Below are 14,421 nucleotides of genomic sequence, written 5' to 3'. Positions count from 1 at the left end.
AGTCAATCACCTAACCTCCCAGACAACCCTGAAAGGGCTGATAGCATCCAGTCTGAGTGGCTCAGACTTTCTCTGGACTCCATTATCCCGGCAAAGCTGTCTCGAAGTTGCAGATCCCAGTCTAGCCCATGGTTCAACGATAATCTGGCCCAGGCCAGGAAAATCGGCAACGCCCTGGAACGGTCAAAGAGATGTCAGTATGATCCTGCCTTGAAATTACAATATAGGGAAGCCATCAAAAAGTTCCACAAATCCATCCAGAAAGAAAGAGCCAATTATTTTGCAGGTGAAATTAGAAATAGCAGTACTCCTGCAAGGTGTATCTTCACCTTACTTAAGGATCTTAAATCCTCAGGGCAACCCTCTAACCAGCAATGTGAGGCTTTAGCCGCATTCTTCATTAAGAAGGTTGAAGACCTTTATAAAACCTTTCCCCACACTTGAATTGGACTAGGCCCCCAGTCCAGTGCCGCCCCTTTTCCCTCCGTTTTTCCTGCGCTTTCCCAGGAAGCAATGCTCCCTATTTGTAACAAATTTAAATCTGGCTCACCAGCTGATCCCCTCAAGCCAGATCACTTTCCGAAATTCCTACCTCAGCTCCTTTCTCCCTTCTACGATCTAATAAATCTGTCTATGCCCTATGTTATAGTCCCCACTGCCTGGAACACGCCAAGGTGATTCCTTTACTTAAAAAGCCTACTCTGGAGGTTTCTAAGCCAGAGAACTACAGCACTAGCTCTCTTCTACCTCTGGTATCTAAGGCCACTGAAGCCTATATTAACTCCATTCTCACCACTTTCATAGAAGCCAACCATCTGTTAGATTCTTTCCAAAATGGCTCCCATCCTCGACACAGCACTGAAACTGCCCTTTTGGCCGTTGGGGAACATCCGCGGAGCTCACTAGATGAAGGACCGGCCTCCGCATTGATCCTTCTGGATCTAAGCACTGCCTTTTAGACAGTGTCCCATCAGATTCTTTCGAGGCACTTGGAGGATATTGGCATTGGTGGCTCGGTCCTGGACTGGCTCTCCTCCTTTCTATCTGAGAGATCATTCTAAGTGATCAACCCCCCCTTCTGCTCTAAGACACACACCATAATTAAGAGGTTCCTCAGGGCTCTGCTCTTAGCCCGACTCTATTCAATATTTATATCCAACCCCTGGCTGCAGTTGCCAAGGAGTGGGGCCTAACTGTGGTCTCCTGCGCTGATGACACACAGCTAGTGGTCGCATTATCTGACAACTCTGCACAGGACGCCCTCAAATTTAAAGGTGATTTAATAGCTATTGCGGATTGGATGACATCTAACTGTCTTCAATTGAACGCCAGCAAATCTGAAATTCTGTTGGTCGCGAAAAAAGACCATCTATGGAGTGAGCGCTGGTGGACGCCAGCCCTTGGTCTCCCGCCTGCTCCCAAACATACGGTCAAAAACCTGGGTGCTTGGGTTGACTCTGCTCTGACCTTTCAGGCTCAAACAAAGGCGATAGCTGGAGTCTACTTCGGCCTCCTGTGCAGTCTTAAACCTCCACCGGGCTTTTTCGATGCTAACACCCATCAGGTTATTACCCAGGCCACTGCACTATCCAGGCTGGATTACGCCAGCTCTCTATATCTAGGGGCTAATAGAGCTGAGATACACTGCCTACAAAGGGCACAAAACGCTGCAGGCTGGATACTACTCGGCCTGCCGAGAACCTGCTCTATTTCTAATGGCCTTAGCAGACTACACTATCTCCCAATGGAGAAACGCATCAACTTCAAAGCCCTCTGTATCTCCCATAGAATTCTGAATGCCCAATCCCCTGATATTTTAGCTGATCTTCTCATGCCCTACATACCAACCGATCTCAATCTGGTCTAAGGGTTATACTCCTGTTGTCTAGCCCTACATACCCACCGATCTCAATCTGGTCTACGGGTTATACTCCTGTTGTCTATCCCTACATACCCACCCGCCAGTTGCGCTCTACTGGTCAGCACCTGGCGGCTGTTCCTCTGGTAAAGAGAGCAAGAGCAGGAGGGCGTTCTTTCCGCCTTCTTGCCCCTAAACTATGGAATTCCCTCCCTGTGAGCATCAGAAGCATCAAAGATCATGTGTCATTTGGAGAAACAAATAAAACTTCTCTTTCCCAAGTAATCTGCTTCCCTCTCTTTCACTCTCTCTGGTCTTTTGTTTGTTTGGAATCAGCGCTGGGACGCCCTTTTGCTGGGGCAGCTATGCGCTTTATAAAAGTAATAACATAATATGTCAATCAACTAAAAACTACCAGATGCAGGCCACTGAGCGTTTAAAAACATTTTACAGACTTTCCTAAACCTCAGCAGATCAGGTATTATTTTAACCCTTTCTGGGAGTGAATTCACCATTTGTTGCCCCAGTGCTCGGAGTTTACACTCTCCCTGTGGAGTCTAACTCTGGGGACTGTTCAGAACATCTAACCTTGATACCGTAGTACTCAGCCTGGTATGTATGCAGATATTTTATCTAGCATATAGCAGAGGTGAGTATACCCCTGGCATCTGAACAAGAGATAAGCCAATTTAAACCACATATGTTGTGACACTGGAAGACACTTGAATGCATTAAGCCAGCAGTAACACTGTCACATTTCCCAAGGTTAAGTAAAAGGCTAGCAAACATGTTCTGAAGCAATTGCAGTCTGGCCATCCAAAACCTTGGTAGTTCCTCCCCAAACTTGGAAGTGTTCAACATTAAAATTGTACATGATAAAGTTAAAATAAAAATTCAGCTTAATAAGTAAGAAAAAACACATTTTTGAGAAGAAAAGCTGAACTGAACTATGAGAGCCCTCAGGGAGTGTACAGAGACAGATTGCATCTCCACAAAAGCGTAGGCCTCCCACAGCTTTGCGGTACAGTTAATAAACTTGGAGTGGTGTACCACTGGCCACAGAATTTAGTCTCTTTCTCGTGAACGTGGGGAGTTTGGTTTTGAAGCTTTACTACCTTCAATATTGAAAATATGAGAGTGGTGTGTGTGCAGAAAGTATCCTGGCCTGGGTGACGTCCAGCTTGAATTTTGCTTGGGGTGTGTTCAGTGTGTTAAGGTCTCGCTCTGAATGGTATCTGCACATGTGTGTTTCTAACCTAAATAATATTGGTGTTGTTAAACCCACAGGAAGACCAGAGGACTGTCATTTCGGTCTTCTTGTTTAGCTTTTAGGGCGAACGTTCATCATCAGCGAGTTTTAGGTAATGTTGATTGCCTCAAGAACACAGGGAGTTGTGTGAAGTTAACTCAGGGATAGTGAGGAGAATTTGTTTCACTTGGTCTTGTTGGAACTTATAATGAGCTTGTGCATCTTTTCATTGATTTGGGTTGGCTCATATGTTGAGGAGTATTGTGTGAGTGGTGAAATGGGATAGCACAGTATCTGATGAGTCGATGAATACTGGAACATTGCTGTTAATTGAAGGGTAGGTCAGAAATAATAGCACCTTGCCTGCTGCCTTTCGGGTGGTACAGGCTGTCAGGAGAGAGTTCCCGGGAAGCTAGGAGATACACGAAAAGGCATCCTTTATCGATTTGATGGAGGACTCACCTAAGAGCCTGTGGTCCTTAATAAGATGGTGATGACAATGGAGGCAACAGCAGTAAAATCATAGAATCTGCCTGTGAAGTGTGGGTCTCGGGGACCTGTAAATGAAGATGGAAGCCATGGGATATGATGTGTGAGCTATACACATATGCAGAGGGATTTGAAAGTTCATGTCTCTGGAGTGGTGATAGTTGTACAGTGTGTGAGAAATGTTTTTGTCTTATATACGAAATATTAAGAAGTGTTTTTGAGGCAACTAGGTATGTATTCATATTACCTCTTAAGGCTGCTTCCAGAGAGTCTTTGAGGCACATGGTTTCCTTTTCTTTAGGCCGTAATGAAAAAACTGAGGCGGCTATCAGAGGGCCTGATATAAAAAGAAAAGATACATGAATAATGCATTTGCAGACAATGTTGTTTTATTAACTTGGCTGGGAATGTAGGGCTTGCCATTCATCTGTGAACTGGAAAAATAATGAATAAGGGCGCCAAATGTATGTAAAAACACTGTGTTGGGCAGCACCTGGTCCAAGGTTATGCAGAAAAAAGTCTTTGTAATAGATGCACCACAAAACAAACTTACCTATCGATAATGGAAGATCTAATAGTTACCCATCCTTTCTCCTTACAAAGAGACCCACTAGTTACACCTTTCTTAAATATGCTACTGACCCATCGCCATGGCTTGTATCTCCTCATTCACTATAGTGCTTAAGGGAATGCAAAGACAGCTTCAATATCCCCAGGACATCCCATTTTGTACTTCCTTTGATGCCCTGTAGTGGTGAAAATGCCTCAGTTTCACATAGCAGGGTTTCCAGGGTGAGTATTCCCAGGCGACCAATGTGTTTTGTGGCCCCACTCTATGCCTTAACTGCCATTGCCGTCAGGGATGGCATTGCTGTCAGTTTCCTCTCACTGCAAACCTGCCTGATGTAGCCCCTCCACGGGTCTATCAGCGAGGGCTTCCTCTGCTCCACGAACAACAAGTCGTTAATGACTACCAACTGGGTTTCCCAGTAATATAGACGTAGCTTGGTTACTACGATGCCCTAGTAAGCACTGTCAATGCTATTCACTGCACTTCGCCATCCCAGAACAGAAGCCTGGTTATGGCAATAACCAGCATAAAGAAAAAGTCAGCAATCTCAAAAAGGGAGTTCTGAAGAACATATGGGAATTTAGGTAAATATCTAATTTTGTAGAGGGTTGCACGATCCCATACTGGCTAGAGGTAGTCTATGACAGTGCCCCACATCTCTTTTATATTCGTTAAGCAATCGGCCCAGATTGTTGTCAGAAAAGTGTTGCTGGTATTTAGCAACATACATATATACCTAGATACCAGAACCCCTACTCTCTTCGCTGGGTATTGGGCATAATCTGTCTTCCATTGGTGTCCATTTCGCAAGCGGGTATAGGTAGGATGTGTCCAAGTTTATGTGCAGTCCAGAAAAGAGCCCAAATATCTCTAGTATTCTCTTAATGGAATCTTCCACATCTGCAAGGTTTAATAAGATGTCAACCACATTTAGCAAGAAGACATTCTCCCAATCATAGTCCCAGCGCAGTCCACGGACCAGGGTGTAATCTAGTTGGCTAACAGCTCCATTGCGATAGAGAAGAGTAGGGGGAAAGGAGCAGCCCTGTTTTGCTCCCCTCCCCAAATCAAGCTCCACCAATGTTGGGCCTTTCACGCAGAGCTGGGTCGTAGGGTGGGTATATAGGAGCAGAATTTACACTAGGAAGGAAAAGTCCATCCGTTCTATCAGTGTCAATATGTAATGCCATTCCAAAGATTTGAAAGCCTTTGCAGCGTCTAGTGCTAGGAGCACTGCTGGCTCTCGATGTACTTTCATGTGCCAAACATCTAAATAAGCATCTGAGATTATGCTTGGTTGACCTGTAGGGCATGAAGCCTGATTGATCAGATGCTACAGTGATATGAATAACTTGTACCAGGCAGTTCGCTAGCACCTTAGCAAGGATTTTTGTTTTAATGTTAAGTAGAGAAATTGTTCAGCAGGAGGAAGAGGGCTCTGGGGGCTTCCCCTGGTTGTATATTAGGACTATGGTCGCCTGCCTAAGGTCTCTGGGCAGTTCATTCCCTGACCTAGCCTCATAGAGCATAGATTGATAGCAAGTTTACTCTTAGTGATTTTGAGTGGTCCCAGGCCTCTGGCACAGCTATCTACATTCAAATGCATAGCTGACAGCAAAGTGACAGCCTAGGACACTCTTGAATTTGCTTTTTTTTTTGCTAGTTGATTCTTTTTTATTGTTTCTATAGTGGCAATTGCATATTTCAGACCCTGAGACACTTAGGTATTCAACGCATGAGATCTTTCAATTTAATTGTTCCTAAAGTATTTTGTCAGAGCTTTATTGAATTTAATTTAAAACAGCAGATTATCGGATTCCTGGGTAGACAATTCCAGATCCTTTCATGACATCTCTTTCAGCTGTAAATGTTGCTCACTGCTCAACAGACGACACTGCGATGAAACATGCAAGATTATCAAAATAATACTATTTATTTTCATATAGGGAGTGTTTGAGCGGCTGATAATGTTACTTAACTTAATGATACTTAATTTATCGACATCTGAAGAAAGAAAGCATTGCTGGGATTCAATGAGCAATTTTGTTGGTACTTGGTAATGAAGCTTTCTCCGAATGATGAACAGGACTCTAATATGAAACAATCCTTGCTTGGGCAGACATCTGCGATTTCCTCTGGGTATTACAAGATCGCCAAACTTCCTAAATACACAAATATTGCTAATTGTACGTTTCTGCATTTGACATATTTTGCAAAACAGTATTTCTACCATACCATATTAAATTAAGGATCTTTCATTTACTTTTTGAAAAATGTTACATTAGATGATGAGTAATTTCTATTATATTCAGAACCAGGTGGGAAAAGTCAAGTTGGCTTTCAAAGTCAACCACACATTCTTCACTTTCTCCATGTGGCCAGGGGATTGGCCAAATTATAACGCCAGCCACACAACAAAATAATTACTGCTTTGCAGACCAGGTGCAGGACCTACTTTTTGTCACCATTAAGCACAACTAGTTGATGATTCAGCGCTGCAGTCTCTTGATGCACGGCTCCACTATGTTTTCTCATCAGTCTAATCTCGCATATTTAGAATAAACATAACATTGGCAGCATATAGGTACCCTGGCCCAGAGTCTTGCATCACCAGTGTGGCGAGAACGTATGGGTCACTCTCTGGTGGAACCTATGAGGAACGCAAGCTGGGCTAACAGATTCAGTAGCACTTAGGTTACCATTATTCTGGTATCTCATTATATACATTTCTTCTACATCCTACCATATAGTTCATACACCTTTTGTACACTACATCCTCAATATATCAAGTAAAACAAATGTATACAGAGTTGGATACTTTTTAACTTACAACTTATTCTATTCATATTAAACAAAGTATTTTAAAATAACAAGGATTAAAATCAAAAACCGGAGTCAAGTTTGGCAATTATTACATTGCAGTTCCTTAATGTGAGATTGAAAGTGAAACTTCACCTAGTGAAATCAAGGCTTGGTTGATTTCCTTCATCACATTGTTGTAAAGTTCCTTCTGCCAGTCCTGTAAAAGCTTCCACTCCTCTTCAGAGAAACAAGCAACAACTTCGCAAAATGTAACTGGCGCCTGAGAGAGCAAGTTAAAATCATGTTAAAAAATATTTTTAGCATGAACTATGGATGGCAATTGAGGGTATGTGAAACAAAACATTTGGATTTACTTTTAGGAACACAAATGCCTTTTACTCTTAATAATTATGGAGTCATCTCCAAAGGCTATATGAGTTTCTACCATTAATCTATGCATTGAACACAGGAACACATAAACCACAGTCAACTGTGAAAAACGGACATCGCAAAAAACCTATGTGCACTCCGGAGAATCGGAGTTGCACAAGGGGAAAAAGTTATTCAAGCGGAAACTGATTTGCATGTGGCATCTTGACCACTGACATAATTTGCACATGTAGGCAGAGTCAAGAGTGTGGCTCATGAAGAGAGCCATGGGTGTGTTTCCCAAATATCTGTGCACATCCCTCATTCACAAATAATCACACATTTGAGCCTGCTACCTTCGCTTTCTCAGTAGGAGTCCTAGCCAAGTTTAAGACTTCAGACGGGAATACAACAATGTAGGGGAATCTTTTCTCTGCCAGCACTTCCTACCTGGATCACCAATGCTAAAACAGGCATTAGCAATGTCAATGCAATCATTTCATTTTTTGCCAGGCCCTTTATTGCCAGTGCAGAGAAATGCAATGTCTAACCCACTTGGGTGGAGAGTGTAAGGAGGCCATTGAGCCATCTTCCTTCGCTTAGTGGCTCATGGAAGCCAATCAATTTTATGGTTTAAATCTTTTTATTGTTTTGAAAAAACAAAGAACAACAGCAACAACCTACATCCGCAGGTTGGCGGAGGATAACTACTTCAAAGGTGAGAGATAAAAAAGGGGGATGTAGGAGGAGTGGAACAGACTATAGAATAGAAAGGGGAAAAGAAAGCTTGACAGCGAGAGATGAAAGTCCCCGCCCTTAGATACCTTAATCAATCAATCAGTCATTGACTGCCCTACACAGCCTATCCCAGTGAATCACCCCTCCTCCTGCACCACCTGAGTGAGGCAGAGCACATGTAGGTATATTGGGCATGTCAGTTCAATAAATTCACTCTCTAAAAATCGAATGGTCGCACCCCATTTTCTATCAAGGCGAGGTAGTGTACCCATAACTCCCGCCGTCAATTTTTCCATACACACAAGTTTCCACGTTTTATGTAGCCAGTCCAAATGAGTCGGGATTACACCAGTGCCCCATCGAAATAAAAGGGTCTGTTTGGCTGCTCCCAGGGCCATAGCGAAAGCTCTTCCACTATAGGATCACAGGGGGAAGGTCAGAGCGTTAGGCAATCCCAGTAATATGTAGCTTGGAAATCTAGGTATCTCCGTCTCGTAAACAGTGTCAACGTCCAATAGGACAGTAGACCAAAAGTTTTGGGTTTTGGGATAAACCCACACTAGATGCGATAAAGTACCTTCCTGTCCGCATTCTCTCCAACACTGTGTGTCCCCTCCTGTCCTTCACTGTGCCGCTCTCACCAGAGTATAGTACTAATATTACGCAATTTTGAGAAACCTTTCCTTCCCCGCTGTGCTACATGAGCTTGCTCTATGTATGATATCTTGCCATTCCGCATTAGAAAACTTGCGTTCACATTCATTCTCCCATTGATGCTGCGCCTGTGATTTAGCGTGTTGGAGGGGTGCAGTGAGAAATATATATAAGAGACCAGTCGCTTATCGGAGTGGCGGGTAACAAACCATTTTTCGAATTTTGTCAATGGGCGGCTGGCATTTGGACGTATGTGGGGTTGTGTGCCAGTGGGCATCAAGGGGCAATTAATAACCGGAACAAAGCTCTGTGAACTCTGAAAAGTTCTGCAAAATAGGGACATACAAGATAGTGGTATGTCTAAGAGGTTTATTGGAAAACACCCCATCCATCAGCTACCAGGGAGTAACTGATCTTTAGGGAATACCAGCAAGCATAACATTCAAGGTTCCAAGGAACCTAAAGCATCAGAATAGAGAAGACACTACACATCTTCCTTCTTATAACAAAGCATTACCCCACAGCATGAGCATGAGAAGAAAAACAAACAAAAGGTACAATGCATAAAAGAAATCAAATAAAGTGTGGTCAGATTTGAAACAACATCTTTAACTCACATAGTCCTTAAGATAAGAAGGCATTTTCCTAACACGTGTGACTTTCCTTTTATAAGAAACATTTGACTTATCGAAATCAGAAGACCCACTTACATTGGGCACTGAATTAAAAACATTTTCATGAACAACAACAACACGATTCACATTCCAGATTTTCCCATTCTCCAATTTTACAGAATTCTTGAAACATTTCACCACCCGCAAGGGAGTGGTGTACTTTGACCAGGCCATAGCGCCAACTGGAGCTTTAACACGAACAAAATCCCCAACTACCACTACACTTTCCTTAACTCTTTTCCTGGAATCATAAGAAACCTTGTTTTTAGACTGCATAAACTCCTCCCTTTCTTTCCAAGCATTGTAATTTTTGTCTTTCAAACCTTTACCCCAAAACATCCAACCAGGAGACAGACTGGTATTTGGATTTCTACCTTTAAACAGTTCAAAAGGGGTTCTTTTAGTTGTAGTTTGTGGAGAAAATCTATGAGCTAAAATACATTTCTGCAACTCCTCTTTCCAGTTTAAACAATTTACCCTTGAGAGTTGAATATTCTCCTTTATAACCCTATTGAAACTTTCTATTACACCATTAGATTCTGGGTGATATACAGACGTTGTTTTATGCTTAATCCCACATGACAATAGAAAATCATTCATCATATTTGAACAAAATTGAGGACCATTATCACTTAAAATTGACGTAGGAAATCCCTCCCTTCTGAAAACATCCTTTAGAAAAGAAATCACAGAAAAAGACGTGACTTCCGACACAGAGGAAACCTCAACCCATCTAGAGTAGAGATCTATTAAAACAATTAAAAAAGGAGTTTTCTGTTCACCAGCAAGAGGACCTACAATATCGATGGCTATATCCTCCCAAGGACCGGTGGGTAAATTTCTACAAACCATAGGTGCTGTTCTTGGTTGTAGAATTTTATCACTTACTTTACAATGTACACACTCCCTCACTTCCCTTTCAATTTCCAAGTCCATTCCAGGCCACCAGAATGAACCACAAATTCTTTCCTTTGTTTTAACAATACCTAGATGTCTTTGATGAGCCTTATCAATTATTCTTCTCCTCAAAGAGATAGGAGGAATCAATTTGGAGCCTCTTAACAACACATCATTCTCTACGGACAACTCATTAAACACCAAGTGCCAAACTTTATCAAAAGTCTTATCAAGTACCAAATTATCCTGAATCAAATTCCTTATCTTACAAACAACCTCATCCTTACTACATTCTTCCAACCACTCTTCCTCAAGTACAACACCAGATGTAATTTCATACACATTCATCTCATATTGACAGATCTCTTCCTCCTCAGGTACACCACCAGCATCTCCAACCAATCTCGAAAGGCAGTCCGCAGTCACATTTTCCACACCAGGTATATAGTTTACCGAAAAATTAAATTCTTGCAGACCAATTACCCATTTCATAATACGTGAAGATACACAATCCAAACCTTTCTTTGTGAAGATCTCCTTTAAAGGCTTGTGATCAGAGCAAACCTTGAATTCCTGACCCCATAAAAAAATGTTAAACTTTCTTAGAGCCCAGAATATGGCCAAAGCTTCTTTTTCTATAACAGAATAGTTTAATTCTGCACCACGTAAACTTCTAGAAGCACAGGCAATAAGTTTCTCTTCTCCACCTCTATTCTGTTTCAAAATAGCACCAAGGCCTTTTGAGCTGGCATCAGTTACAACAAATGTTTCTTCAAAAGGAACAAAAGCCTGCAAGTTAGAAGCATTTCCTAAATCATTCTTAATTTCCTCAAATTCCTTCTGACAAAGTTCAGTCCAAACAAATTCCTTGTTTTTTACAATTAACGCTCTCAAGTTGCCAGATTTACTGGCTAAATCCTTAATGAATTTTCCATAATAATCTACCATGCCCAAAAATGAAACAATTTCCTCTTTATTTTTAGGATATTCCAAATTCCTAATAGTATCTACCAATTCTTTCTTTGGAGATATACCAAAAGCAAATATATATTGTGACCCAGGTAATTCACCCTATTCACAGAAAATTTACATATCTCATACTTCAAAGTAAGACCCGCAGATTCTAGTCTCCTTAGAACTATTCTCAAAATGTTGTCATGTTCTTCCTGATTTCTCCCATGAATCAACAGATCATCTTGATAACATTTTACTGATTTTACACCTCTCAAGATTGATGCCATAACCCTTTGAAATACTGACGCAGCAGACACAAGACCAAAAGGCATTCTTTTATATTTGTAAGATCCAAAAGATGTGATAAAAGCCGTTAAATCTTGTGACTCCTGCGTCAACTCTGATGGTACGCCTGAGCTAAATCTAAAGTGGAAAATATTCTAGAATCACCAAGAGAAGTCAAAATTTCATCAATATTAGGTAGAGGAAATTTATCTACTACCACCTCCTGAGTAGTGTGGCTCACTGGTTAGAGGCGGCAGACCCGAGAGCAGAGGACGGCCTGGGACCAGGGTTCGATTCCTGGCGCGGCAGGTTTCTGGACCAGGGTCAGCGGACTCGATAATTCTCTAGCCTCGGTGCCCACTCTGATCAGCGATCACACTCGGCAACTCTGGGCATTAGCTTGCCTCATCTTCACTAACGGCCCCACCAGACCGCCGGGGATGCCTGGTCTCACCCTGGAGATACCCATTAAGGGACCATCTCTCAGGGAAGCCAGGAAGGGTTTGGCAGCGGTCGAAGCGCCTTGGGACCCTACGGGTAAGTAGTGCGCTATATAAATGCCTTTACATACATACATTTACATTTATTGAGCGATCTCAAATCACAAAAGAGCCTAATATCCCCATTGGGTTTGTTGGCGACAACAACTGGCGCCAACCATTCAGTTGCCTCAACTGCTTCAATAATCTTCTGATCAAGTAATTTCTTTATTTCCTCTTCTACTTTTCCTTGAACCGCAATGGGAATCCTCCTAACTTTTGCAATAACAGGAACAGCATTCCTCCTGATTTTTATGCAATGTTTGTACCCTTTTAAGCAACCTAACTCTTTTCGAAATAGGCGAGGATACTCCTTAACAAAAGAATTTCCATCTGATCTTATTTCATGAATCTGAATCTGAGGATTAGAGTTGGGATTTAAAACTACACCCAACAAGCGCTGATGAGACCAACTGATCAAAGAATTACCAACCTTTGAGACATAAACTTTTCCAACAATCATGTTCCTCTCAATTTCAATCATGGCATTAAAATAACCTAACATACTAATGGGGAAACCACCATACCCTCCAGGATTGAGATCCATTCTACAAAGCTTATTTTTCTTTTGAAAATGTTTCATATACATTTCATTAGATACAATAGTGATCGGAGAACATGAATCAAACTTCGTGTCAATTTCCACACCTTCAATTTTCACCTTGCCAACAGGATGATCATCATTTAAACATTCCTTTACCTGACAAATAACCTCTTTTATTTCTTTTCTAAAGACTTTCTTATCTTTTGATTTGCAAAATTTCACAAAATGCCCTTTTTTCCCACATGCATGACAAACAAAGGTTAAAGCTGGACAAGTTTTGGAATTGGCTTTATGTCCAGAATTCCCACACCTGAAACATGCAATAGTATTAAAAGAAGCATTCTCCTTGTTAGGTTCATTTGAAATATTTTTTACCTCTTTCACCTGGCAAACAATCTCTTTCACGTCCTCAACAACAGTTTCAGCTTTCAACTTATCACCTTTTAATTCATTTACACATTTTAACATGTGCTCAACTCTTTTTGCTATACTCACAACTTCTTCTAAAGGCGGTTCATCTTTCAGCCATAATTCCTCTCTAATCTTTTCCTCTCTACATTTCAATACTAACTGATCCCTCAAACGTTCTTCGCACACCGCACCAAATTTACATGTGGAAGATAGCTTTCGTCGAGCAGATAAATACTCTTCAATAGATTCATCCTTCCCTTGTTCTCTTTTCCCGAAGTGATACCTTTCCATAATAGTGCTGACACAAGGCAAATAATGTTTATCCAACTTCAATAAACATACCTCATACTCATCCAAACCCCTCTGCTCTTGTACAGAAAGCTCAGGTAAATTTTCTAATACTTCCTGACCTTCCCCTCCTAAACAATGTGTTAAAAGAGAATACTTTTTTTCCGCACTTAGATTTGTGCCACATACACGTGCGTAATGTGCAAAAAATAAATTCCACTTACTCCATTTTACCTTTGGTTCACCTGGATCAGGGAGAAACAACGGTGGAGTAGTAACATTTTGCATCCTTGAAATATGAAAGACCTAAAATATACGCTTTCACTATTTTAAAAACAACCTTATACTTTACACAACTAAGTACAAAATGTATTTCCTAATCATAAAACCAAATTAAAATATATATTTTTAAGATAGATTCTTTAAACTGAAATTATTAAAAATATCAGTCAAAGTTTTCCTGACACATTAGTCAGATACCGGCTTCTGCAATATTGAAGAAATAAGAGTTGTTTGAAGAAGCTTCAGTACAAGGATTGTCGTAGCATACAGCTTTCTCTTCACATCAAAGAACGCTTTCCTTTCTCTTATTCAAAGAGCGCTTTCTCTTCACGTCGCAGAACGCTTCCCTTGCTCTGCGTTCCACTGCACTTAAGATAAAATCATTTCCGCGTTCCACCCAACAGTCAAATCCCGCGTTAGCTCATGTTCGCCAATACTGTTACACGCATTCTAATGCGTCATCATAACCCGTAGACTCTTGAAGCGTGAAGACCTCGTTAGATACGAAAATGTCCAGAGCTCACCAACGGTCTGATTGCAGACGACGTTACACACAAGAGCAAGGACAACTCTTGGTGAGTCAGAGCACGATGAAGCCACAAGACATTAATTTCCTGAAACAAACTACGATGTATGAATTAACGATGGATTGTTGTTTTTTTTATAAATCTCAAGATCGTTTCTTATCAATCTTCTCTCTTCTACATTTAAAAGTAACAGCCGCTGGAGAAGTATCTTCTTCTCTTTTAAAAACAGCCGCTGGAGAAGATTTTTACAAAAACCATACGATGCTATATAGTTGTTTCCGATTTGAATT

The 14,421-nt window shown here is 41.3% G+C and overlaps 1 protein-coding gene across 2 annotated transcripts in view; it reads right to left on the bottom strand.

Moving 5' to 3' along the window:
* LOC147712345 (uncharacterized) overlaps positions 1-14,421 on the bottom strand; it is a 104,899-nt gene that overhangs the window by 72,961 nt on the left and 17,517 nt on the right. For both annotated transcript variants that reach the window (XM_086923039.1, XM_086923040.1), the window contains exons 2-3: positions 7,123-7,249; positions 3,844-3,933 (exon numbers count right to left, since the gene is read on the bottom strand). In XM_086923039.1, the coding sequence (XP_086779165.1) occupies positions 3,844-3,933; positions 7,123-7,249 (217 nt within the window). The remainder of the gene's footprint in view (positions 1-3,843; positions 3,934-7,122; positions 7,250-14,421) is intronic.

Source organism: Lissotriton vulgaris, chromosome 5 (genome assembly GCF_964263255.1).
Source record: "Lissotriton vulgaris chromosome 5, aLisVul1.2, whole genome shotgun sequence".
Taxonomy (NCBI): domain Eukaryota; kingdom Metazoa; phylum Chordata; class Amphibia; order Caudata; family Salamandridae; genus Lissotriton; species Lissotriton vulgaris.
Note: the sequence above shows the minus strand (reverse complement) of the source record. Positions and strands in the feature narration are given on the sequence as shown.